Source organism: Triplophysa dalaica, chromosome 8 (assembly GCF_015846415.1).
Source record: "Triplophysa dalaica isolate WHDGS20190420 chromosome 8, ASM1584641v1, whole genome shotgun sequence".
Lineage (NCBI taxonomy): Eukaryota > Metazoa > Chordata > Actinopteri > Cypriniformes > Nemacheilidae > Triplophysa > Triplophysa dalaica.
The window spans coordinates 24,012,562-24,038,646 of NC_079549.1; the positions used below are offsets into that span (position 1 = coordinate 24,012,562).

The window sequence follows — 26,085 nt, forward strand, 5'->3', positions numbered from 1 at the left end:
ACAAACCGGAAGTAGGGTAAACACTTGTCCGGTCGATGCTCTAGCTTCGTTCACTACACAGAACGGGTGCAGAAACCAGAAGTTAGGCATGCAGCGCTCCCTTTATGTTGATGTGTCTAACATATATCAGATAATAGATAAATCGCTCAAAAAACTATGTTTTTGTAATGTTTGTTTTCCCTTTTTTTACATCTCCCTGTAAACCATGAATACATCGGACAACATATGCTACTTTTGTTTTGGTAAATAAAAAGAAAATCTGTATGAAAACAAACTGAATGGCTATGGCAGCAATGCAACGGGAAAAAAGTTTTCCCTATTTCCGCCATTGTGTGAAATATATAGGTGTATACACAACAGTTTTAAGATTAATTTATTGATGTGACATTAAGTCCAGGATCCATCGAGATTTAACAAGTTTACAAAAAATTCTCAAATAAGTAAAAAAAACAACGGTGCTCTAAAGAAGGGAAAATAATAAAATCATTCATTTGTGCATATTTATTGACATTTGATATGAAAAAGCATTTTGGATTTTGTCAAAAAAGCTTCTTTATAGATCCTCGACGGAATTGATGTGGTCTCCTTTTTTTCTTGTACTATTTGAACTGAATTCTAAATATTTACATTAAAAAATTTGGTGATTTGTTTGACTATAAACTATCATTGTAATGGAAAGCAGTGAAGATTCTTTAAAAACCTCTCGTTTTGTGTTCCACGGAAAACAGGTTTTGAAGGCGACTAGATGTTCTGAACAATCCCTTTAAATAGAAAACCTGACGTGGATGAGTGAGACACGAGTGAGTCACAGAACCAAGAGGTATAAATGACGTGTAGCAGAGGTAATGATGCCCACCCACCCCAAATCACGTTCACACATCCCGGACGCTTCCATCTGTTCCTCCACTGACACCAAACATTCCTCTACCTTCAACAAAACAAATGTCTGACCCCTGAGTGCGTCCAAGATTCACAGTTGTCTTTTTCAGTCTGTGACAGCTGGCCGATGCTCTGCTTTCTCCCGTGTGGTCAGTCCGAATTCTTTCTGACACTACGGAGGGTCTAAATTTAGAGGGACGAGTTTAAATCGCAGAGGTCTTGCGTTGGGCTCTATATTACTTCAGCAGAGACGAGAGGACGGAACACATCTCCGAGAAGCTCTGCGATGGACCCTTTGGCTTTGAAAGAGGACCTGAAGCTCTTTCAGAGCACTCTTCTCCAGGACGGTCTGAAGGATCTTCTGAAGGAGAATAAATTTGTTGACTGTGTTCTGAAGGTCGGTGATAGGAGTCTTCCCTGTCACAGGCTCATCATGGCCGCTTGTAGCCCGTATTTCAGAGAGATTTACTTCTCAGAAGACGGATCTGAGAAGAAGGACTCCAGCAAAGAAGTGGTGTTAGAGGACGTGGACCCGGCCGTCATGGATGTGGTGGTAAATTATCTGTATTCTGCTGAGATCGAGATCACGGACGAGAACGTGCAAGACGTCTTCGCAGTCGCCAACAGATTTCAGATACCATCCGTGTTCACCGTCTGTGTGAACTATCTACAAAACAAGTTATCCGTGGGGAGCTGCTTGGCCATCTTCAGAATGGGACTGGTCCTGAACTGCCCGAGACTCGCCATCTCCGCCAGGGACTTCATAGCGGAACGCTTCGAGACTTTAGCCAACGAGGAGGAGTTTCTCGACTTCGATGCCCCTGAACTCTTTGCCATCATCGGGTGTGACGCTCTCAACGTGGAAAAAGAAGAACCCGTGTTCGAGCTAGTGATGAAATGGGTCCGGAAGAACAAGGAGAACCGCTCGAAAGATTTGGTCGATGCCTTCGACCACATCCGATTCCGCCTGCTGCCAGAGAAATATTTCAAGGAGAAAGTAGAAAAGGATGACATCATAAAGGCCGACCCTGAGCTGGTGAAGAAGCTGAAGGTCATTGAGGACGCGTTCGCCGGAAAACTTCCACAAGCTGAAGAGAAAGCAGAAGATGGAGAAGACGTGCTGCCTGCCGGGTATCTGAATGACAACAGAAGATTGGGGATGTACTCCAGAGATCTCATCCTGATGTTAAATGACACTGCGGCTGTGGCCTATGATGCTGATGAAAACGAATGTTTCCTAGCAGCGATAGCGGAGCAGATACCTCGAAATCACGTCAGCATCACGTCAAAGAAGAACGTTCTGTACGTCGCTGGAGGATTGTTCGTGGACGAAGAAAACAAGGAGTCGCCGTTGCAGTGCTACTTCTTTCAGGTATTCATTTGATTCTCGAAACTATTTGATAACTTTAGATTCATTTATTTACACTGTTAATCCTTGCTGTAATTTTGCAGCAGGTTTGCCAGTAATTTACTGTAGATTTCATTTACAAATTTGTTTTAAACATGAACTAATCTAGATTTAAATTTTCTTTCATAAAACAAGACAAATATCGTAGCTCACTTTTCTTGTTATGTAAATGTGGCGCAAGTTTTTAATATTTTATCAGAAAAGAAAACAAAAAGTGTTGCCAGTAATGAGACCAGTCTCTTCTTGCTTATTATAAATCTCAAAAGTGTTTTAATTTTGATTAAAGTGAAGTGTAACTCAAAATATTAAGTAGTAATCAAATCTACAGTAAGTTACTTGCAAACCTTGGCAAAATTACAGCAACGTTTTACAATGTAACGATTAACCATATCATTTTAATAGCAAAACAAAGTGTTTTTAATTCAAATGAGTTCAAATAAAATGAAAATAAAATGAAAGAAATGGTGAGTAAATAAAGATCTATATAACAAGAACCACTCTTTATTTCATTTTTCGTTTATTTCTCATAGACATCAATGAGATTGAATGGAAACTGAACAGAAACTATTGCTTAAATTGATAGTTCACCCAAAAATCTAAATTCCGTCATCGTTTACTCACCCTCCTGTGATTTTAAACCCGTTTGACTTGCTTTCTTCCACAAAACACAAAAGAAGATATTTTGAAGAATGTTGTTAACTGGACCCCATTAGCTTGCTTGTTTTTTTTCCGTATAATAGAATTGAATGGTGTCCGTTGCTATTTGGTTACCAACTTTCTTCAAAATAACTCCTTTTGTGTTTTGCGGAATAAAGAAACTCAAAGAGGTTTGAAATGACGAGAGGGTGGGTAAAGGGGTGAGTTATCACTTTAAGCTTTAAAAAAAAAGTTTCTGTTTGCTATCTATGAGAAATAAACGACACAGAAATTTAAGCTGAAATAAAGAGTATATCTTGTTATATAGATCTTCATTTACTTCATAAATCTCATCTGAAGTCAGAAATCTTTCAAACGTCTCTGAACTCTTCAATCTACATTCATTTACACATCCTTCTCATTTACGTATATCTGCCTTTATTTCTACTGAACAATTTTAGGAGACTAAGTAAATAAAACACGACTGAGAACTCGAATCTCCTGAACCAAAAACATTTTCTGCTTCTGTCGGTCTCATATCTGTGTATGTTTTGCAGTTGGACAAACACTCTCCAAACTGGATCGCTCTTCCTGCGATGCCGTCACCCAGATGTCTGTTCGCTATGGGAGAGTTTGATCATCTCTTGTTTGCGGTCGCTGGTAAAGATCTGCAAAGCAACGAATCTCTCGACTCAGTGCTGTGTTACGATACAGAGTACGTTTCTCACTTTCTTTTATTCATCCCACCACCTCCTTAAAATAACCAGGTTAATCAAGATTTGTCTAAATATTCTTCTGCTCCCGGCAGAAAGATGAAATGGCTGGAGACCAAAAAACTTCCCTTGAAGATTCACGGTCACTGTGCCATCTCACAGAACGGACTCGTTTACTGTATAGGAGGAAAGACTGACGAAAAGTACCATTTTCAGTCTTTCTCTTAGACATTGCATTTCATGTGAGGATTGTTTTGGCATTGTTTGTTTTTATCTGTGCAACAGTAAAACCATCAACAAGATGTTTGCATACAACCACAAGAAGTCTGAATGGAAAGAGCTGGCGGCCATGAAGACATCGAGATCAATGTTTGGGGCTGTGGTCCACAAAGGAAAGATTGTTGTTGTTGGAGGAGTGAATGAAGACGGCCTTTTATCTTCCTGTGAAGCCTATGACTTTGAAACAAACAAGTATGTCTACGTGTTTTGTCATTTTGCTGCATAAAACTGCCATCATTAGCATCAATATTTCATAAATATTTGCTGTTTTCCAAAATCTCCATCATCAAAGTAGTAAAATCAAAAATCAACAAAATCAAAAATCACATGGTTTTCAACCTGTATATTTCATCAGTGGAACACAAAAGAAGATATTTTGAGAAATGTCTCGGTGGTTTTGTGTTCATACAGTGGGCTTCAGTGTTGCAACATTCTTCAAAATATCTTCTTTTGTGTTCTGTAGAGAAACGCATACAGGTTTGTGATGACATTAATGCGGTTGCCCACTGAAGCTAAGCAGGGCTGAGTGTGGTCAGTACCTGGATGGGAGACCTCCTGAGAACGCTAGGTGCTCACCCTGTGGTCTGTAAGGGTCCTCATGCCCCAGTATAGCGCTGGGGACACTATACTATAAAAAGCAGCGTCCTTCAGATCGGACGTTAAACTGAGCTCTTGATCCCCTGTGATCATTATAGATCTCATGGCACTTCTAATAACATAAATAATGAAGGCAATGATTTTAATCCTGAAATGATCTTACAGATGGGAGACGTTCGCTGAGTTCCCTCAGGAGAGAAGTTCTGTGAATGTGTTGAGCGCCAGCGGTGTGCTGTATGTTCTGGGCGGATTCACCATCAAAGAGAACGAGAATAAAGAATGTGTTCCTTCAGAAATCACAGACATCTGGCAGTGAGTGTCTCCTTTATTACATTTTCTCTATCGCCATTCTTTGGTTGTCCAGCAGGGAATATAAATCATTAAAATAATTTCACTTCATTTTTAGTTTGTTTCAATTTTCATTAAAACAATATTTCAACAGGTATGAAGAAGACAAGAAACAGTGGGTCGGGATGTTAAGAGAGATGCGATACGCTGCTGGCGCTTCATGCGTTTCTATCAGACTCAATCCAGCGAAGATGCCCAAACTTTAATAAGAGTTAAACCTCTTTTCTCAATGTGTCTTTATTTTGTATTTGATCGAAGCATAAACTGACTCGACGTGAAATCAAAACAGATCTGATCATTTTTCAAAAAATATTTGTCTTTATAATCTTTTAAGTAAAGAACTTTGAAACATTTCTAGAAGTGAGGATGTCGAATCTTTTTACTTGTTTATTTATTCATTCATACACATCTCTTTTATAAAAAAAAACATAAAATAAATACATATTTTAATCCAAACACAGATATCATTTCATCACTGTGAATGAAGATAGTAACAATAGTATTTCATAATGTATAACAAACGTGTTCTGAATTGATGAGCAACAGTATAAAACGCTATATGAATGCAGTGGTCATCTTCCTCCATCGTCCAGACGTGTCTATTGTTCACAGCTCGGCTGAAAGATCACCTGATATTTCCCCGCACCTCATACAGATACAGTCATGTGAAACACACACAGCGTTTCAGTCTGAAGTCTTTGAGTAGATAAGGTCTAATGGTAATTCACTGAAGATTTTCTTCCTCAAATAATCTCTCCATGCGTCTGGTGTGGAGAGCTCCATTGAATTCCATTCAAAGTGAGGAATCTGGGTGAGAAAACCAAACACATTAAACCAGAATCTATGACAAAATAGCTTTAATGCCTAAAAAAGTACTAATCTTAGCATCTTGAATGATCATCTGTAACACTAACAGTTTGCTGCTGATGTCTTAAAGGGGTCATATGTCACGGCTGAAACGAATGTTATCGTTTGTTTTAAATGTAATGCAATGTGTATACACAATTTTCCACATACCGTGCTCTAAAAAGCAAGGTGTGCTATGATTGGCCAGTTAACCAGTGTGTAGTGATTGGTGGTATAGTGCAAGCGTGTGAGTGAAAAGTAACGCCTCTTACCATATTTGGAACATCAGGTTCCAAAGCAATTATACTGAGAGGTACTCCCACCTTACTTGCGTATACATTTGGGCGGTCTTATGCTGCGTTCCCACCAAACGCTAATGAAGTGTTAAGTGCGAGTGATTTACATATTTAGTCAATGCAAAGATGCAATAGGTCATCCTGCGGCAAGATTCGCACAAATTGAGAGTTTTGGACGAGTTGAAAAATTTGAAATTTGGCGAAAATTCGGGCTACATTAACCAATCAGGAGCTTGCTCTACTAGTGACGTGATTATGACGTAGCGAGGGGAGGCAGAAATCCGAAAAAACAATGGAGGACAAAATCATTGTCGCTGTACAATACATCTTACTTTTATCGAAACAGGAAAATATGGATCTTGCTTGGAAAAAAGTGAGTGAGGAGGTCGGACAATCTGGTAAATTGTAAAAACGATCTTTACTCAATTTGAGTACTCAAAGTAAACTTCACGTGCGACTGAAGCGAGTAAACTTAAAATGTTCAAGTGTCCAACTACTCGCGAATAGCACGATTTATTCGGGCTCTATTAGTCAAATCAAGTGACGTAGATTTGTGGGGGTGGACACGAGGCGTTTCGGGAAGGTCTGGATGAGCATTCGCTTTTAGATAGAATGCATCTTTTGTTTCGACATTTTCATTTTTATGTCTCTAATACATGCATGGGCAACATCTAAAACACCAAAGACACAGAAAACGTATTCGTGCCATATGACCCCTTCAAAACACAGCTTCGTTCTTTCTACAGACCTGCAACACATGATATCCTAAAATCTCCAGATGTCTCTTTCTCATCACGGCCTCGCCTTTCATTTGTCGAGAAGTTCTGCAGAAGGATTTGGAGTCGAGGAAATCCAGGGTAACTCTAAACAGAAGAGGAGAAAATGAGACTAAATTTGATTATTGACCGGGAATGATCTGGGGAATGTTTGTCTCATGTACCGGCGAGCACCGGGCGGCAGCTCCGCTCTCTCCCTGTCTGCAGATTTAGATTCCCATCTCACTTTTCCGTTCTCACCGATGTGCAGCGGAGACGGCTCGCTGTACGGAATCGGCCGAAGGTGACGGTCCAGGACGAATTCAAAATCTGATTGGGAAAAAAATTGTTGAAAAAAATCGCTCATCCAAATGGCCAATGGTAGTTTAGAATGGTTTAAAACGTACCAACAGAATAAAAGTACGGAGTCAAGACTCCCACCCGGGCACAGCCGATGGAGCCCAGCACGTCACCGAGCATCTTATGAATCTGCTGCTGAGCTGCACTCACAGAGCTGTTGACTACACACCACAAGACAACCAAGTGATTTATTATTTAAAGAACAAATACCACTACACACGCAGTTTAAACCCACGAACACAGTCCTGGTACAGATAGAACGCATCCCACTGAAATGCTTTTCAATTGAAATGTTTAAAATGCGCAGCGTAGGAAGACGAGGGATCCGCTCACCTCTCTTCTGAAGTTGTGCACAGTAGCGCTCGTGAAACCAAGGCACCTGAAACTCGGGACACTCCAGACACACGGCTCGATTCAGCTCCATCAGACGGAGACGCACACGCATGTTCAGAGCATCCGAAAGAGCTGACGGTACCCAAAAAAACAAAGGCATGCGGTTCTGATGGCAGACTTCAACAAGGTGTAGTTTTTTGTTTTCAGATGTTTGATTTTTGTCTTGACAGATCTGATAATAAAGCCCAGTAAACAACACAGAACACTCGGGCGGTTTCTTATAGTCTGCTTCTGTAAATCTTGGTCAGAACGAGCTCATGGAAACCACACAAACTATAAAATGTCAACGTACTCTCCAGCTGAGCATCCAACTTGGCAAGAAAGTCCACAGTGAAGATCTCGCGGATCACATCCTCGGGGAAATAATCGGCCATGGCCAAAGCATAAGCCAGAAGAACCAGCAGATGTGGATCCAATGAACCTGTGACAATCAAAAATGAGTTCAATACATTTATTAAATAATGTTCATGATTAAAAAATGCGGGAAAAATCGTACTTATATACGGAGTGAAATGTTGAACACAAACATCGAAAAACTCTTCTGCTGTCGGTGGGTCATAGTCCAGAACAGCGAAAGGCAACAGGGTGGCGTAAGTCGCTGAATAATGAATCTGTTCGGTGGAGAAAAAAACACACTTTTGAAAACTACAAAGCTATTCTATTTAATAGATACGTTTTTTTTAATAATTCAACTAAATAATTCAAGTTGACAAGCTCTTTTTAATACTTTTCATTTGTAAAAAAATTTTGTCAAATATTTCTTATGAATTATTCATAAATATTATAAAGTGATAAATAAATATCGCATATATATTTTAAAAACCCACAGACAAATGTGAACAAGGTTTTTGATCGAAAGTTACAAAAATATTGTTGATTTACAGCAAAATTTAAATCTCTGACATCTCAGAATTTGAAAGATTTATACATTATCTCTTTACTGATTTAAAGCTGCATGATTTGTAGAAAATTGTGATATGCAATGACTAAATAATGTGATATCTTTACAGTTTGAAATAAAATCAAATTTGACTCATCTAACCTTGTCTATATTTGCGATGGTCACAGCAGCGATGCGGTCCAGTAAGGTGTCACAGCGGTAGTTGGTTCTGGTGAGATAAACGGCCAGCTCGGGCACGTTGGTCCAGGATATCTGATCTATGAGTCTCCTCGTGGTGACCATCGACTCCTCCAGCAGCATCTCCTCAAACCATTCGCCCGATAGATACTTGACCTCCTCCAGCAGCACGTCCAGCCGGTCGAACTGACGAAGACGCTCGTGTCCGCAGCGGTTCAGACTCTGAAGGAGCCGCACGTATCTGCTGGGGGTGTTGTGGCGGTACGACGGGTCGTTGCGGATCCACTTGGCCACGACCATGGCGAAGGTGTTGAGGTCGTTGAGGTTGCACTGAGGAATCACGGCACTGACGCGGGACAGGACGCCCTCATCGAGACGGGGAGAAGGGAGCATGGACAGAACCCTAGTTAGCATGGTCACCTCATAAGGGTACACACTGGCCTGCAGATAACTGGGGGTGACAGGAGCATGCTCGGATCAAAGACGGGTAACAACAGAAATTACTTCATATCATTTTTTTTGGAGGGGGCTGTTTCAAGACTCAACATGAATTTCTCAAAACTCACTGAAGAAGTTTGATTCTCAATCTGGAGAAGATCTCAGGATTTTGGCAGTGCAGAAGAATGAGAGTCTGCGTGATCCGAGCGATCTCAACAGCCCGATACGTCTCCAGATTCTTGAAGATTATTCCTGCCATCCTGGTTACAAAAATCGACAAGATTTGGTTTTTAATTCAAGTGTTTTATAATGCGAAGCTGTTTATGCACCGATACCAGTTTGCTGTTGTTTCTTACATTTTTGGGGTTTCACCCATTTAAGATTTATTGAAAAACAAAACAATTATCTACTGGATCACCGAAAAACTGATGTTAAATGTTTCTTTAACGTCATGCGGTCCTGTGATGGTTGGGGTCGGGTTTTGCATTAATTTGAGCAATTCCGTTTCAGATTCGGATTCTGCATATCGAATCCGGTTCTAATCGGTTCTCTGTTCTGATTCCAATATGTTTTGGGGGAGAGAAAAAAATAGCAAATATTTAATGAAAACAGTTTTAACCTTTTATTCTTGCCACACTTAGGCTATAACCAGTAGGCTGTAACTAAATAAACAACACTTTCATTAAGGAATAATCGGACGCAATTACAAACCCAAAATATTTAAGTATAACACAAAAATCTACATAAACTATATAATCGTTCATTATCTAAACAATTATTTGCGAATAAAATACTGAATTAATTCATTTTTAAAAATGATTGAATTAATAATCAAAATTATTATAATTTAAAATAAACTAGAACAGGTTGTCCTGTAGCTTCCCGGATGTTTTTAATTGTGATCACTATTTAAAAAAATAAAGAAACTTAAACAATACTGATTGTTTTTTCATCTCTATCTGTATTTTGTTCCCGAGTGTGAGACACTGCTAAAAGCTCTGGTGCGTTGTAGCAGGAGGACTCGACGCTGAAAGACTTAAACACGGTGCATTTCTTCAGATTAAAGATGTCTTTCATCATATAACAGGTAATTCCTCCCTTTCACTAAATATCTTTACCACACGTATTGTTTGTGGCAATGCTATCATCTTTTTTCACAAAGTTTAACCAAACTTTTGAATGTTTCATAGTACCGATGCAAATGAACGGCACATGTGCGTAATGAAACAAGGTCCATGTCAAAGGTCCTGGCTGACAGATACAACGGTGAAATGCTCACCGCCGTTCACGAGTTAATGAAAGAAGTCAGGAATCGATAAACAGAACCGAAATGCACGCATCCTATCGAATCCCTGTTTTTTTTTTATTTGGAACCGGTTCTCGATACCCAACCCTAGTGATGGTGGATGTAATCGCGGATGACTTCTCTTACTTGTTGATCAGTTGAAGGTTCCTGCATTGCATCTCTTCCATCGTCTCCAACACGCCAAGAGCCTGATGGGCATTCAGCTCATCGGCCAATAGCAACGCAGTGCTCTCTAACCTGCAACGCCAACCCAACGTCACAAAAACTGCAATGACGAACTGCACAAGATAAAAGATGCTTTCCCTTCCTCACCCCTCTCTGATCTCCTGTCCCACCATGGGTCCTAAAGAGGCGAAGAGTTTGGTGAAGGTGGCCGGGTCGGCGGCGTTGTCCATCAGCTCCATCAGTCTCCGTTTAGCGGCCAGCCGGAAGTCACAGTTATTAAACTGCATGGACTGATAGAGACCCAGAACGATGCTGATGTGTTCTGCGTCCAGATGAGGGATGTTCTGCAGCAGAATCCGGTTACATTTCTCCAGCAGCGGCCGGTGGATGTGTCGGATGTTACGGAGGAACTGCACCACCCTTCTGGGGTTGTTGAAATGAAGCGGGTCCATGCGGTCCAGAAGGGCATCGGCTTTAGCGATCAGAGCGTCCCGTAATGGTGGCGACACTAGAGAAGATACGCTGACCATTAATGTGGTGAGCACTCTGTGAAGACAAAGATGATGAAACAGATTCACGTGTTTGAGTACAACTGATGTGACGCTGTTTTTGCATGTGTGTTTGGTTCTGAACACATTTGACTTTTGTTTTCAATTGAAGACGACAGGAGAACTTCGGATCCGGTTGACTGGAGGGTTACAGAAAACACACCTGGCGTCTTGAATGGAGTTCAGCCTCTGACTCACAATGTCTGTGATCTGTCCCATCAGCGGACTGTTCTGGAGAAACTGATCACTCAGACAGACGGCAAATTTTGATAGTGTGGGCATCTGGAACCTGTGAAGCAGACCATAAGAAAAATCACACGTGAGATCTATTTAGTATCTCTTTTATTTCTCTGAGACATTAATGAGATCACATGGACAGCGAATGGAAACGTCTCATCCGCCTCTAAGATGTTTCTTCTGAGAAAAAGATTCAGAAATATACCCATTGTCTCTGTCATTGGAGTTGAGAAGAGATGTCAACGATGTGTCAAACCGAGCTCAGATTTGAAATCAAAAGTCAATATTGTTGAAGATCTCAATAAACACTTCTCATCATATTTACCCAAATCCAGATTATTTGACCTCAACAATCTACATTCGTTTTACTCCATCATACTCCTCATGTGTTTTTATAAACACTCTCATTTGATTCTCTTTTAATTTCTCCTTTTCTAGAAGAAACGCCAGGGGAAGTTTTTTCTCGTGTACCTGTCAAGTCTGTTCCAAGCCTCGGTCACCAACTGCTGAACGAGAGAGTCATGTTGTTCCACATTCAGCCTTTAAACCAGAAGACACAACCAGAATTAAACAATGCAATCTATTTGATAAAGTAGCTCACAATGTAAATAAAATTTATATTTTTGCACTTAAAAAAAAAGTTAAATGTTTGTTTCTTGTAAAGTAATGACAACCAATAGAGTCGCACGAGGGTGATCAATATCTGTAAGCTCTATACAATTTCTAGAAGGGACAGTTCACCCGAAAATAAAAGGCATGTCCTTTTGATTGTAAACCTGTACGTGACTCTTTTCTTCTGTGGAACACAAAAGAAGATATTTTGAGAAATGCTCATACAATGGTGTTCTGAATGATTTATCAACGTTCTTCAAAATCTCTTCTTTTGTGCAGAAAGAAAAGCTTCTCACACCATACCTGAGAACATCATAGAGCATGTCCACCACCGAGACATCATCCATGAGACCGATCTTGTTTTCAGCCAGAACTCGAAGCGTCAGGAACTGTGGGTGGTTCCGCACAAGCTCGACCGTTCGGAGCATCTGTGGTCTCTCTCTCTGAAACTGCCACAGAAGTCCAACAGCGCAGCCCACATGACTGGCCGAGAGTTTGGCTTTATTCCGGCCCACCACATCAAACACCTGGTCCTCGGTGGAACACACTTGCAGCTGGTCCAGGACTTGGTCCCGGGTCACAGCCCCGCTGTGAAACAGCCTGCGGGAATGGACCCCGAAGGACCGGAGCCTGAACATGACAGAGGACGGCCACAGTCAGGATCTTCTCCACATGTCCACTAGATATCCAGCGTCCTAATAAATCGGCTTGAGGTGACTGAAACGTTGCTGGACGTAGCAGGAAAGAGTCATCTATGAAAGAAATTGCAACATGAAGAATGTCATTTATTTCACTTACACAACACTTTCACGAGTGGTCTCAAACTGTTGGACAGTGATGTGCATTTAACCAACCTACTGATCCAACCCAACCTGAACTCTGTTGTGCTTTTAAATGTGCATAATGTTTGATTATTTTCCTGTTTATTGTTGTAAAGCTGTTTTTAAGTCATCGCGATTGTATACAGAGTTATTTATTCTTAGTTCCCTAAAAAGAGCATCACACAAGGAAACATCACTCTAAAGAGTCAGATCAGCTCGACCTGTCACGCGCAGAGGTCACGGGCTGAGTCGTTTAACTTCATGCGCTGTGAGAATAAACCAGAAGAAATATAAGACAGGATACCTTTAACTAGTTGCCATCCAGCACTGCTTGTAAACAGAATCCTGAAAGACTGTTATCAAACCACGAGTGACCTGTTCCGCACAGACCCATGTGTTACGCATGCGCATGCGCAGAGGATTTTCCCGCTTGTGGGCGGAAAGGAGCAGCCGCTGCGGCTTGCATTTTTCTTCCACATACATGTGGGAAAATGTTTTAGTCATTTATGTCGTTTAACAGAAACATATAATTTAGAAATAACAGAAAAATTTTGTTAATTATCAAGGCTGCTTGTTTCTGGCTTCACTTCCTGTTTGATGATGCGAACAGCCAAAAGTCACGGTGAAACGTTGGATGTCAAAATAAAAGCTGAGAACCCGTCATGTACAGTGAGTGCTTGATATTTATTTATTTATTTTAAAGTTTTTTCATTCATATTAGAATTTATAGAACTGTTTTTCTCTCTCCCTTATTTTAATAATGTGTACTTTAAATGTTTTGCTTATAGTCAATATTTTTTATGTGCAGCACAGCTACTTATGTAACAATGAATATTGTAAAAAGCGCTATATAAATAAATTTGACTTTACTTGATGGGCAAATAAAAATGTACAAATTGAATTTGTGTCACTTTGAAAATAACTTTAGATAAACTAAATTAAATGAGGATGTTTCTGGACATATAGAAATAGCAATAATATGTTATGTATATTTTTATTTTTTAATGTAATGAAAATATGGAACATTTTTTCTAATCTAAAATGTTCTTTATTTGATCGAGTTTCTTCTCAATAAAACACAACACAAGTACAAATGCTCTTAGATTACATTTTGCTATTGTTGTTTTTTATTTTTCTGATCAAAGATGTAGCAAGTAAATTAACAGCAGTCACCCCCAAATAAAAAAACGTATTTTTAATAAAAAAAACATTTTTCAATTTATTCACATTTGTTGGAAGATCATTTTCCGGTAGATTTCTCTGAAGTTGCTGATCCACAACGTTCATGAACATTCAGACTGGTGATCGTAAAAAATATATCTGACATGCAATTCTGCGATTCAAAAAACAATCAATACTCTGATAATAATGCAACCAATGCCATTTATTTGACATGAAACATGTATTATTGCAGTGACACGTAACTGGATGCTGTATTACCAGGTAAATCCTAACCTTTTCTTGGCCTGATGAATGTTAGTAGTCTCATTCAACTCTTTTATGTTTTGAGTGGTGTTGCTCACATATTTGGGCATCTGAACATCTGACTCATCATGGACTAGATAACTCGGTCTAAGCCCACCGAATACGGGCCCCAGACCCCCACCAATGCCCTCTTTGGAAGCCTTTGAAAGGGGGAAGGTGTTTCTTCCAGCCTTCTCTGCTGTTTCGATCACATGTTTGGCATATCTCTGAAACTCAAGTTCCTCCTCAATGACGAGAGCTTTGTTCTTCACCGCAAAGTTCTGCTCTTCCTTTCTCGTGTGATGATTCCTTGCACGTTTTTCAGCCTTGGCATAACCAAAATCATCATTAGAATGCTTAAAGTAGAAAAAAAGAGCAGATGAAAATATAAAGAGTCACACCAACCATGTCAAGTATGTACGTGTCCTGTAATGCTTTTCCATCTTCTCGAGCCTTTTGAGCTTTAAGTTCTTGCTTTTCCATGAAGATTCGATCCGCTTCCCTCTTCGCGATGAGAATCTCCAGCTCTTTCTGTCTCTCCTCCTCTGCTTTTCTCTCCTGTTCCTGCTTCTAAAATCCCAGTTCAGAATATATTTCTATTAGAATTTAAAATAATGTATAAACAAGATACAACAAAAAATGTTTTAACAATGAGACGTTTAAATGTTATTGCTTCTCCTTCAAATAAACTCTATTTTCATTTGGAATGCAGTGGATAAGCAGATGAAATCAGACGTGTGAAGTTTTATTTCATTTGGATAAAAAGGTTTACTGTGATATCTCTGTGTGCAGTGATGGAGTTCAACATGGCTGTGTGTTTGGCCTCTTTCTTTTGCTGTTCTCGGATCTGTCTGGCCTCACGCTCGGCGACCGCCTTGGCAATTCTCTCGTCTTCATTGTTGGTTTTTTCCTGCTTCAGTGCAGCTAATTTCTCAATAATGGTTTCTCTGTGTTTCTGAAGCTCTCTGAAACAAACAGAAACACTGAAAACATCTGCTGAGAAAGCAAGCAAGAAGAAATTCTTCCATTCATTCAGGCTTCCCACACTTTCTGACCACAGACCTTTGTGGTCAATTGTTGAGATTTTGTTTCGTTGAAATCATTTTGAAGAGATTGCATGGCAGACATCTATTTCTATCTCAAGTATTAGTCTAAATTAGTATAATTTTACAAACATACAAATAACCTTTTCCACCTAATCAAAGTTGCAACTGGAACAATTAAAACATTGTTGAAATCAAAGAGAATATGGGCTTTAGCAATAAATTGAAAATAAAAAAGTTAAAATGAGTTAAACCTTTAAAGCAATATAGAATACTGTACATATAAAAATGACAACATCACAAAAATAAAACCCTATAAATTCAACCACAATTAACTTAAACCAAAACTTTATATTCAAAATGTTAATACCACTAAAATATAACTAAAAAGCTTTACCTGTTACATACGGTTCTCTGTAAAAACATCCCGCAAAAAATGGATAAAGTACCCGGAGAAAACTACCAGAACATTCTCCGTTTATGCTTAAATGTTATTTAGTGCAGTGCAAAATGTTAAATACAGGTAAAACAACTGTAAAAAATGAATACGGAAAATACCTTCATATAACTGTGCCCTATTTTTTGTGTATTTATTTACAAAGATATTTACCCTGATAAGTTAATAGTCGTAGTGATATTTAGCAGTACCTATACATCTCCTCCTGTTTTTCTTTCCTCAGTTTCATCAGAGTTTTTTTATGGCTGGTGAGTTGTTCCTGTTTCTTCTCCTCGTCCTCTTGTCTCTGGGTCTCGGCGGCTCGTATGGCTTCTCTGTTGGCCAGGTGTTCCTAACAGAGGTAAGAAACATTCATTTCAACATTCAATCTCATCTAAATAAACAGTTGATATTGTATTTGAGAGTCTTACGCGATGAGCCTTCATCATTTTTCTCTTCTCCTCTTCTTTCTTTTGCTCGGTCGTGGCCCGTTCCCAAAGACGAAGCTGTCGGAGTCGCTCAATTTCTGAAGCCTCCTTTCTCACCTCCTGCTTCTCCTGTTCCTTCTTCACTTCATGATTCTTAATCCTAAATAAACAGAAGGTGTCTGGCATCTTTAAAGGGACAAAAATGTGTGTAAAATGCGTGATGCAGCAGTCCATCAAGAGATGCTTTTGTGTTTTCTTACTGTTGTTTTAAACTCTCAGCGACAGCCAGTTGTTCTTGTTTTCTCTGCAGGGATTTCTGTTGTTCCTCCTGTAGAGCCTGTTCATCTCTGTTCGCCATCACCGCTAAAATATCTTTATCAACGTCTTTACTGGCTTTCTGTTGTCTGTGCTTGAGGTCAATCTGAGCCTCTCTTTCCTTCAGAACCTCTGCCAGCAGTAGAGCACGCTAAAGACACCAGAGGAGAGATTTTAATACAACACCCTCATCTCAGACAAAACCCTCCAGAATAATCTGTAGAAGGTGTGAGTTACAAACATGGAATTCTTTCACTCTGTCGGTCTGGTAGTACTGCTGGGTTTTTGCCTTCTCGATGGCCTCCTTTCGTATTTGAGCCTGATAGTTTGCTTCTTCCATATCGATCAGCTTCCTCTCCTCTTCTTCAATCTCCTCTCGAATCTTTTTTGCCTCTAGCTTTTTCTGCCGTTGTCCCTGTAGGGAAAAACGCAACAGGGTTGTTTTCACTATGAATTAAGTTTTATATACACACACAAAAACCAATTACGTGCCTCAGTAGATTTTATGAAAAGAAATGATAAAAATATACTTAATATAATTATGTTCCAGTTTTAACAAAAATGAGTAAATATATCTAGAAAATTTTGGGAATAAAATCTACTAACTTTGGTTGTTTGGATTTTAATTATTTTGATTGAGTAATTTTAATTAAACAAATTATTAAGTAAATCCAACTCAATTTTATTATGTTAAACCCATTTAAATTGATCAAATTAAGTTTAATTATTTATTTTGTGTTGAGACTACATAAACACCTTTTGTAGATATTACCTTGGCAGTTGATGTGTAGTTCCCAGCATGTTTTGTATCTTACTGCATTAGGAGATTCATTTTCAAGGTTCCAAGATTTCGGGTTTTGGTATTATTATTAAGTTTTGAGTTTTTTAAGTTTACTGTAGTTCAGAAGACCGATCCTTGTGGCCTGTCTGAGGGATGCACACTGTTTATCATGAAGTGTGTTATTTTCTTTATTGAGCAGAAACTTTGCTAATGCCATGTACAGAGACCACCAGTTTCATCTGACTTCAACATCTAAGTTCAAATTTTACATGGGGAAGTTTCTTGCAGATTTTTACAAGGATTTTATTAAGTTAATTCTACAAGTTATTTTTTTCAGTTTATTTACTTTTATTATTATAATACTTTACTTTATTCAGTTTTCTATGCAGCTGCAAATGCTTTGGAAAGACACGTGTGCATTTTTGTCATTCAGCACACTTAAATAAAAATTAAGAGAGAGAGAGCTCTGTTGTCAATTTTAATGTAAAAAATTTGTGACTTTTAAACTTTAATAAAGGTTTATTTAGAGTTTAAAGCGATGTGAACAACGGACGTGACATGAGGAGTGATGCATCTGACCACAGAATAAAGATGCAATAATCTGTAATCAAACATATAGTATTTTTAATACTGTTACACTGTAACAAAGCATTGAAAAGGATGTTTTGCTTTGACTCTATCGCTGTTATGAATCTCAAAGCTGGTTTGTTTGGTTTAAGGCTCACTGAATGACACACCTGTGGGGAAAATGTTCAAACATATGTTTATACTTACAGCGATGGTGTTCGACCAGTGTTTGACCACTTCTTTAGAGCGCACGTGCAGCGCCTCCCTCTCTTCTCGTGCTTCGATTAAACTCTGATTGTGTTTATTCACTCCATTCACACTGTCCTGAATCCGCAACCAATCCGAATTGGATAAAATGGCCACTTGACGAAGGTCTGGAGGTCGATTTGCTTCTATTTTCTCCATATCTGATTTCATACCTATATTAAATTGTATTTTACAACATATATCACAGCTAAATATAACATTGTGTTTTTGTGGTCTGGACAGTTAGAACGTTATTAAGTAGCCATAGCACATTTTACCTTGTTTACCGGATCCCTTTCTCCGCCCGTACTGAACAACTCCAGCTGTTATCGAGGCTGCTGACATTTTAACTGCTTTTTAATAATATTAACGATAATTTAATTTGTTCATAAATATTGCTATTATTCCTTTTTTCCTTCAAGACAAACTCGGTTAACACTGGGAACATTTGCGAGCTCTCGTAACTGCGTTGCCCGGCAACCATTTACACATTTGTTGCAGTGTTACCCTGGCAACCGCGCCGAGCTCGACACGTCACGTGAGTCCTTAAAGAGCCAGCAGTCTTTATTAAGCGACACAAACTGTGCAGCGCTTTTCATATAAAGGATGAATCAAAGTTAAACATGACGCGCATTGCAAGTGAATGATTTAAAATCATAATTTCAAAATAAAAATACATAGTTTTTTGAATTTTTAGAAAAAAAGGAGAGACAGCAAGAAAATAAAAATAATATTTATATAGAGGAGTACCCTACAAAAACGAACCCCCTTCTACCCAAGTTCAAACACTCACGAATCTCTTCAATCTAAACAATGTCGACTTTTAAAGTATGCCTGTAATGTGACAAACATGTAAAAACATGTTCTTAATGGTTAACAACTGATATTTCACAATGGTGTTTGTAATTGAAACCTTTAGAGTTTGGCTGTTAGATAAATAAACACTCAATTCAATTTATTTAAATAGCTCTTTATCACATCAACTGGGTTACTTTTTTTATAATGCTTTATTGAACATTTTGTTATAACAAAACAATGTTACAACAGAAGCTTAACATTAAGAAACACTTGGATTAATGAAAAGAGAGAAAATAAAAAACATTACCATGGCTCGAAAAAAATAAATAAAATAATAATAAAACAAAACAAAACATGAGAGGGAGTTACACAAATAATACAAATATTACACATTAAATAGGTTGAAAAGTTTATAAGCAGAGCAAAGTTCGTTGTGCTTTTATATTGGAAGAAAACATAATTGTTTTTAAATACAATTTTATCTCTTAGAAACACTATAAAAATAGGTTTGCATTCAGAAAATGTACATTTATGTATATAAAATGTACATAGAGAAAGAATAAGGTTGATTTTAAAAGAAGCATTTTGATCAAAAAATCCAAAAATAACAGTTTTTGGATTCATAAAAAAAACATTCAAAATAGTATTTGAAATAAACAAACCAACATGTTTCCAAAGTTGTTGAATACAGTTGCACGACCAAAACAAGTGAAAAAATGATTCATTGTCATTCTGACAAAAAATGCATTTGGTGTCAAAGTCAGATCCAAATTTTTTCTTTAGAAATGTTTTAGAAGGCTAAATGTTATGGAGTATTTTAAAGGATATTTCTTTGACTTTATTTGAGAGAAGATATTTTTGGTGCATGGACCATATCATTTTTCCAGTTTAGATTATCAAGAAGGCTGTTCCAGTATGAAACAGCAGAAGGGGCACAGGCAATGCTCTCAATAAGTAAAGTTCTTACCTTAAGATTTCTTCCTTTTTTACTAATAAAACATAACTTACCAGTGGGTGTATCGCTAGGCTCAGGTAAAGAGACTTCAAAAGATAAAGAACAATTTCTAAAAATCATGCATTTGCCAGATGGAATAGCGTCCATAACAATTGCAAACTCTGTAGGAGTTACTGGTATATTATATTTAGAGAGAAATTCTGAATACCTAAAACCTTAAGAGCTGACCAACATGCAATATTCCATTACTGAACCATTGTTTAAAAAAAAGGCCAATTTTTAAATAGAATATTTTTATTATTCCAAATGTAACATCGATGAGGGGAAAAGTTATGTTTTTACATAAGATTCCAAGCCAATCAACTGGGTTACTTCTGGAAGGAAACTTTTGAGAGGGTGTCGTGACGTATGAGGGGCGGAGTTTAACACGAAGCTCGAAAAGACGCTACGCAGCATCAGAACAGAAGTTTGATTCAGTTCGTGAAGTTTGTGTGATTTAGAAGTCATGGCTCCGCTGGCGATAAAAAGCGTTTTGATCAGTGAAAGCGTCGATCCGTGTTGTAAAACGATCCTGCAGGAAAACGGCATAGAAGTGACGGAGAAACATGCGATGAGTAAAGAGGAGTTGATGGCAGAGATTCAGGTAAATGATTCTTTAAATGATTCACTTCAGAAGTAAGCTCTCGCGCTTTGAAAAGCCGCCTTTCACATCAGCAATAGTTGATAAATATTCATGTTTGTAAGTCTTGGGTGTGTGTTGTGAAGTAGGTTTGTGTGTGAGTGTTTCAACCCCCCCTCCAAGAATCTGATGCAACAGCAGCCTGTACCTGCATGCGTGAATGAATGAATGAATGAACGAATGAATGAACTAACGAACGAACGAACGAACGAACGAATGAACGAATGAACGAATGAATGAATGAATGCATGCACGAATCAATTTATTAATGCATTTGGCAGACGCTTTTATCCAAAATGACTTGCAATCAGGTCACAACATGCATTTGATCAATATGTGCATTCCCTTGAATCTATGCCCTAGGTTAATATAGTGTTTTTTAACCTTTACCGTTGTAAATTATGTAAATATACTGCAGTTTACACTGAAAACATATAATAAATCCATCATGGATGAAGCAACTTTTCAGTATTATATCACTTTTGGATTGGAATGAAGTTACTCTGAACATATGTCAAACCCTATTTGTCATTTTTGTTTACGTCCTGACTCTTCTGCAGAAATATGATGGTTTAGTTGTCCGATCTGCCACCAAAGTCACGGCTGATGTCATCAACGCTGGAAGTAAGCTGAAGATCATTGGACGGGCCGGGACAGGAGTTGACAATGTGGATGTGGATGCTGCAACTAAAAGAGGAATCATTGTGATGAAGTAATGAAGCGCTCGCGCTCTATATTCTGTGTGCTTTCATCATTTACTCACCTCTGTGTTCTCAGACTCTTTTCTTTCTTACAAATTTTTGTTTTTTCACTTCTGGTTTTCATATTATGAATTTGTAGTAAAAGCTCGTTCACTCTCTCTTTTATTTTACAGCACTCCCAATGGAAACACCATGAGTGCTGCTGAACTGACTTGTGCTCTTATCATGAGTTTGTCAAGGTAAAATACAAGCGATATAGGCCATAAAATGTATTAAGATTACTCTGTAACGTGGTATATTCACTATATTTTAATTCCATGGTACATTTGTGGTTACTATGGTTGTACTACAAAAACAATGTCTACTTGACTTAAACCATGGTAAATTTTCATATTGGATTTGCAAAAATATTATATTTTAGGATGGAAGCTAAACAAATCTTTGAATAGAGCCCCGTTTCTCATTTGACGTACAGTAGAAATCCTTAAATCAGCTGCACATAAATAAATATTTAATGTTTATGTGGGTTAAATCACAAGAATGTGTTTCTTTTAGTTCTGATTTTTTCTTGTGCATATTTTAGAAATATTCCACAGGCTGCTATGTCAATGAAGGATGGAAAATGGGATCGTAAAAAGGTACTAGCTCACCTGTCCTCGCTCCAGTTGCATTCTGGGATTAGTTGCAATGTGTTTTTTTTGCACATTACATGTTTTGGCAAGATGTTTTGCGTCATCTGGGTATTAAAACAGAAAATAAGCTAAGTACACACAATGTATGCTACAAAAATCTGGGGCCGGATTCACAAAACTGTTCTTAAAGTCCAAGTGAAATAAAAAATGACAACTCCTATCTTTTGATGAAGTAAATCTTTAAATTGATCTCATAATCTTTAGTTAAATCTGAAAAATGCACTTCCATCCTGTAGTGACTATCCATCTTAGAAAAATGTGCACGCCGCACCGTATGTGCAAATGACGGGAAATGTGAATCGCCCCATATGAAGATTTTGTCCTGAAGAATGTTTTGTGAATCCGGCCTCTGGTTACACAAGCTCTCTCTCTGTGTGTGTTTACTCGGTCATCACTAATCATTTGTGACCGCTGAATGTCTGGCATCTCACTGGCTGAGGGTTTTGCTTGTGATTTTGCAGTTCATGGGATCCGAGCTCTACGGCAAAGTTCTTGGAATCGTGGGGCTTGGAAGAATCGGCAAAGAGGTGGCGACAAGAATGCAGTCGTTCGGCATGAGGGTAAGAAGCACAGTCTCCTCAAATGGGGTTTCCTCTGTTATAGTTGCACTAAAGGTTTCCGTTCCGTCTCTAACAGACAATTGGTTACGACCCCATAACCCCTCCGAATGTTTCTCATGGCTGGGGTGTGGAGCAGATGTCTCTGGAGCAGCTTTGGCCACTGTGTGATTACATCACGGTCCACACACCCCTCATGCCCGCCACCACAGGTACACGCCACCACAACCTGACTGGTTTCCTTTCACGCGCTAGACTACCTCTCTAGTAACATCTGTACTTTGCTTGACAGGTCTCCTCAACGATGACTCGTTTGCCAAATGTAAGAAAGGTGTGAAGGTGGTCAACTGTGCTCGTGGGGGGATCATCGATGAAGCCGCTCTACTCCGGGCTCTGGAGTCGGGACGGTGTGGAGGAGCGGGACTGGATGTATTCGTGGAGGTGAGAGCTTGTCGTTAGTTTCAGCTTCTTTCTGTTGAATTAAAACAAACACAATCTAATCAATACGTACACAAATGCTACTGACATGTTCCAGGAGCCTCCAAAAGATCGGGCTCTTGTGAATCACCCGAACACCATCAGCTGTCCTCATCTGGGCGCCAGCACTATAGAGGCTCAGGCCAGATGTGGGAGGGACATCGCTCTACAGATTGTGGACGTGGTCAGAGGAAAAGCTTTAGTGGGAGCTGTGAGTTCTTAAGTTCATGTTTTTTTAATAGCCATATAAAAGCATGCATAAGAGAGTAGTGTTCAGTGCGAGGGGTCTCTGGAATTTGAGGACCACTGATTTAACTAAACCAATAAAAATTACAACAGCCATCCCCCAAAAATAACCATAAGTAAAGGACAAAATAACGTGAGGTTCTTTAATGATTTACTATGTATTCTTTTTTGTTCCTGCAGGTGAACGCTCAGGTGTTGGCAGGGACGTTCTCTCCAGGCTCTCATCAGTGGATCAGATTGGGAGAATCTCTGGGTGGAGTGTTGAAGGCCTGCACGGCTTCTAAAGCGCCGTACAGTCAGGTCCATGTTACATCAATCGGTATGTGAATTATTGAAACCATATGTTCAATCAAAAATGAAAATTCTGATGTCATTATGCGTTTTCCACTTCACTCACACTTCACAAGGCGTATGACATCAAAGTACAGCAAGAGCAGACTGTCATTCATTTTTAGGCCCTTTATATCTTTTTTCCCCTGATTTTATAGAACTATGATGTTATTATAATGTATCGTAACTGGGGTTGGGAATCGAAAATCAATTCTAATGCTGGAATGAGAATCGAAACTTCGGAATCAGATACTTGATATAAATTTTTTTTTCCCTTAATATACATATTTTTTCTATTTAAACATGGTTGGTATGTGTATATGAAGATTTTGATTCCAAAATGTGTTTATATTTTCAGAAAACAACATGCGTTGTGTGATCTGCTGATATATCAATAAAAGCTCTTTTGAAAACTAAAAATATTTTTACTATAGCAAGCATATATAACTATAGTATTTGCATTAAAATGCTCAGGAACCTCAAATTAAGTTTTATTATAGTTACAACGGTTTAACCATGATGATGTTTAGCTATGGTCATACAAATTCTATGTGTGTATATACACAACATGGTGCTCATAAATATATATATTGTTTGCAAAAAAGTCAATAAGCATGCTAATGACAATACAGGTTGATCTCTAAATGTTTTACTTCATTTTTCACAACTTAAGAATTGAAACCGAATCGTTACGACTGGAAATAGATAAGCTGAATCGGAATGGTTGAAAAACAAACGATACACAACCCTAATAGGAATATGTTATGTTGTGCAGGAGAACATTTGAAGACGTCCACTGGGTTTCTGAGTTCAGCAGCTGTTGTTGGTCTTCTAAGCGGGACTCTTCCGAATGGACCCAACCTGGTGAACGCTCTTCCCCTCGCAGCAGAGACGGGAATTCCTGTAAGACTACCTCACAAAACACCTCTAACATCTCTCTCTCTATAGTGAACTAGAGCTGAAAACATATTTATTTGTCAGAGATTATGACCCTAGTCTGATGCAGATGTCACTGTAGAAACAAAAATATGACAAATGTTTGTTACATCACGCAGCCCTGCGACTAGATCAATATTTTTCAAACATCTGGTTGGTTTATTTTGACTCACAAACCTCCAGGTGAAGACGTCTCATGAGGAGTCTGGTGTTCGGGAGGCCTGTGTGGTGGAGGTCTCTATGAAAAGCATTCGCTATAAAGCCGTCGGGTCGGTACAGACGGGTGTCCCGGTGCTGCTGGAGCTCAACGAAAGTGTGTTTCGACAGCCCGTTCCTCTGAGCGGACATTTGATCTTCTTCAAGGCTACGACTTCCAGTGAACTCCTGCTCTCTGTAACCGGTGAAGACACACAATCCTTCAGTAGTTTAATAGAAATATGTAATGCTGCCTTTGAAATATTGTAAATATGAGTTCTGAGCGCATGAACTATGAGTGGGAAACTCTGAATTATGAACATCTGTTCATTTTTAATACAAAACAAGTCTGTAGTCAACAGTAATGAATCGTTTTGCCAAGTCATTCTAGTTTAGTTTGGTTTTACAGCTTTTCACATGTTATTTTCCAATGTAAACGCATACAAATGACTATACGGTCCAAGTTTCTCAGATGACAGACTTATGTTGAAAAACTTTCGTATGCATCTATGATTTTTGTCTTTTGGTAACACAATTGTAAGGGTATCAAACTTACTCAAGAAGTGTCCTGTGATGTTTGTTTTCAGGAGTTTTGGCTGCTGCTGGTGTGGCACCCGAGTCGTTTAGTGCCTCTACTGCCGCCACTGGCGATCATTGGTACTGCATGGGGATCTCATCACTGCTGCCTGATATTGGTGCTTTAAAGTCTTTGGTTAAAGAGGCTGTACAGCTCACTGTCTGATGAGCCGTGAAAAAATCCTAAGGGAAAATCACTTTACTTTCCAGTATCCAGCCGACTTGAGTTAAATGCATCGCATTAATCTGTGTTTAAAGTTCTCTATTCACTAAACAACGTGTCTGTAGTGCAGAAATGTGAATGTGCATTAAAACTTGAACAACTAGTAGCTGTTTGCACCATCTGTTCTTGTTTGCATTCCACAAGACGTGCCATTTTTGTTCCTCATATTCACGTGTGTAATAGATTAAAGGTGTTTGAATACTGCTTGGTGGTAGTGTAGATGTTTACTAAATAAATCAACTAAATTCTCTTTTACATCATGCTGCGTTAACAAATGTAATGATTACAATTTTGTGTGTTCGTTTACATTTTTGTTTACAGAGTATTTTAAAAAGCTTGTCAGGTTGTGCTCCTTTTAACAAGAAATCTTTACATCAACGCATTCAGGTGTCACTGACAGATAAAGTGACATTGTTTAGACAATTGTTTTCATTTCAAATGATTGATTTGTTCAACATTCCTAACCATCCATGTGTGTTCACAGAGATGATGTCTTTCTTTACTAATATTAATATTTCTTTACACATGAAAATGTAGACAATGAAAAATATGTTCCTAAACATTTGACCTGTAGTGTATTTCTTTTGTAGTTGCCTATGGAAAAGTAAAGTTCTTGTGTGTTCTCTGTGTCTTTGTTTGCCTGTTTTATTAGGAAAAGGAATAATAATTCATTTAATAATAATAATAACAACAGGAATTTATTTATTAGAAAGTATTTATTGCAC

The 26,085-nt window shown here is 38.6% G+C and overlaps 4 protein-coding genes and 1 long non-coding RNA gene across 6 annotated transcripts; 2 read left to right on the forward strand and 3 right to left on the reverse strand.

Annotated features, from left to right (window-relative positions):
- The first annotated feature begins 651 nt into the window (after positions 1-651).
- On the forward strand, positions 652-5,198 carry klhl41a (kelch-like family member 41a). Its single transcript, XM_056755182.1, has 6 exons — positions 652-2,251; positions 3,481-3,638; positions 3,732-3,839; positions 3,922-4,107; positions 4,678-4,824; positions 4,955-5,198. Exons 1-6 carry the CDS (start codon positions 1,166-1,168, stop codon positions 5,064-5,066), a joined length of 1,797 nt encoding a protein of 598 aa, XP_056611160.1. The 5' UTR covers positions 652-1,165; the 3' UTR covers positions 5,067-5,198.
- A 23-nt stretch (positions 5,199-5,221) lies between these two features.
- fastkd1 (FAST kinase domains 1) lies at positions 5,222-13,100 on the reverse strand. The gene is made up of 15 exons (XM_056755181.1): positions 13,020-13,100; positions 12,198-12,646; positions 11,754-11,822; positions 11,209-11,334; positions 10,645-11,043; positions 10,459-10,569; positions 9,155-9,286; positions 8,553-9,039; positions 8,007-8,121; positions 7,803-7,931; positions 7,451-7,582; positions 7,165-7,278; positions 6,943-7,087; positions 6,751-6,865; positions 5,222-5,667 (listed from the first exon to the last, which is right to left on the reverse strand). The coding sequence occupies exons 2-15, from the start codon at positions 12,530-12,532 to the stop codon at positions 5,545-5,547; spliced, it is 2,532 nt and encodes an 843-aa protein (XP_056611159.1). The 5' UTR covers positions 12,533-12,646; positions 13,020-13,100; the 3' UTR covers positions 5,222-5,544.
- A 980-nt stretch (positions 13,101-14,080) lies between these two features.
- On the reverse strand, positions 14,081-18,495 carry cfap210 (cilia and flagella associated protein 210). 2 transcript variants are annotated; one of them, XM_056755203.1, is made up of 9 exons: positions 18,274-18,495; positions 17,957-18,168; positions 16,643-16,816; positions 16,347-16,552; positions 16,090-16,246; positions 15,871-16,010; positions 15,036-15,144; positions 14,585-14,749; positions 14,081-14,505 (listed from the first exon to the last, which is right to left on the reverse strand). In XM_056755203.1, the coding sequence occupies exons 1-9, from the start codon at positions 18,338-18,340 to the stop codon at positions 14,152-14,154; spliced, it is 1,584 nt and encodes a 527-aa protein (XP_056611181.1). In that variant the 5' UTR covers positions 18,341-18,495; the 3' UTR covers positions 14,081-14,151. The 2 variants fall into 2 exon arrangements, with proteins under 2 accessions (XP_056611181.1, XP_056611180.1); XM_056755202.1 differs by having other exon boundaries at positions 14,952-15,144.
- Positions 18,496-20,169: 1,674 nt separating this feature from the next.
- phgdh (phosphoglycerate dehydrogenase) lies at positions 20,170-25,987 on the forward strand. The gene is made up of 12 exons (XM_056754941.1): positions 20,170-20,391; positions 20,988-21,139; positions 21,302-21,367; positions 21,712-21,766; positions 22,282-22,380; positions 22,457-22,589; positions 22,670-22,818; positions 22,913-23,065; positions 23,281-23,419; positions 24,206-24,333; positions 24,550-24,766; positions 25,149-25,987. The coding sequence occupies exons 1-12, from the start codon at positions 20,254-20,256 to the stop codon at positions 25,301-25,303; spliced, it is 1,584 nt and encodes a 527-aa protein (XP_056610919.1). The 5' UTR covers positions 20,170-20,253; the 3' UTR covers positions 25,304-25,987.
- On the reverse strand, positions 24,305-25,238 carry LOC130427453 (uncharacterized). The gene is made up of 3 exons (XR_008907312.1): positions 25,118-25,238; positions 24,544-24,757; positions 24,305-24,442 (listed from the first exon to the last, which is right to left on the reverse strand). It is a non-coding gene; the product is annotated as an uncharacterized LOC130427453 (long non-coding RNA).
- Positions 25,988-26,085: the final 98 nt, after the last annotated feature.

What these genes read in the sequence shown, in the direction of transcription:
- klhl41a (XM_056755182.1), top strand. Translation starts at nt 1,166, where the DNA reads ATGGACCCTTTGGCTTTGAAAGAGGACCTGAAGCTCTTTCAGAGCACT. An exon ending in TGCAGTGCTACTTCTTTCAG is followed by an intron (nt 2,252 to 3,480) that starts GTATTCATTTGA and finishes TATGTTTTGCAG; the next exon opens with TTGGACAAACACTCTCCAAA. An exon ending in GTGCTGTGTTACGATACAGA is followed by an intron (nt 3,639 to 3,731) that starts GTACGTTTCTCA and finishes TGCTCCCGGCAG; the next exon opens with AAAGATGAAATGGCTGGAGA.
- fastkd1 (XM_056755181.1), bottom strand. Translation starts at nt 12,532, where the DNA reads ATGTTCAGGCTCCGGTCCTTCGGGGTCCATTCCCGCAGGCTGTTTCAC. An exon ending in CCATCGCAAATATAGACAAG is followed by an intron (nt 8,122 to 8,552) that starts GTTAGATGAGTC and finishes TCCACCGAACAG; the next exon opens with ATTCATTATTCAGCGACTTA. An exon ending in CTGCCGCCCGGTGCTCGCCG is followed by an intron (nt 6,866 to 6,942) that starts GTACATGAGACA and finishes TCTTCTGTTTAG; the next exon opens with AGTTACCCTGGATTTCCTCG.
- cfap210 (XM_056755202.1), bottom strand. Translation starts at nt 18,340, where the DNA reads ATGTCAGCAGCCTCGATAACAGCTGGAGTTGTTCAGTACGGGCGGAGA. An exon ending in ACAGAGTGAAAGAATTCCAT is followed by an intron (nt 16,553 to 16,642) that starts GTTTGTAACTCA and finishes TGGTGTCTTTAG; the next exon opens with CGTGCTCTACTGCTGGCAGA. An exon ending in CTGCACACAGAGATATCACA is followed by an intron (nt 14,750 to 14,951) that starts GTAAACCTTTTT and finishes CTGGGATTTTAG; the next exon opens with AAGCAGGAACAGGAGAGAAA.
- phgdh (XM_056754941.1), top strand. Translation starts at nt 20,254, where the DNA reads ATGGCTCCGCTGGCGATAAAAAGCGTTTTGATCAGTGAAAGCGTCGAT. An exon ending in GAAAAGCTTTAGTGGGAGCT is followed by an intron (nt 23,066 to 23,280) that starts GTGAGTTCTTAA and finishes TTGTTCCTGCAG; the next exon opens with GTGAACGCTCAGGTGTTGGC. An exon ending in CAGCAGAGACGGGAATTCCT is followed by an intron (nt 24,334 to 24,549) that starts GTAAGACTACCT and finishes ACAAACCTCCAG; the next exon opens with GTGAAGACGTCTCATGAGGA.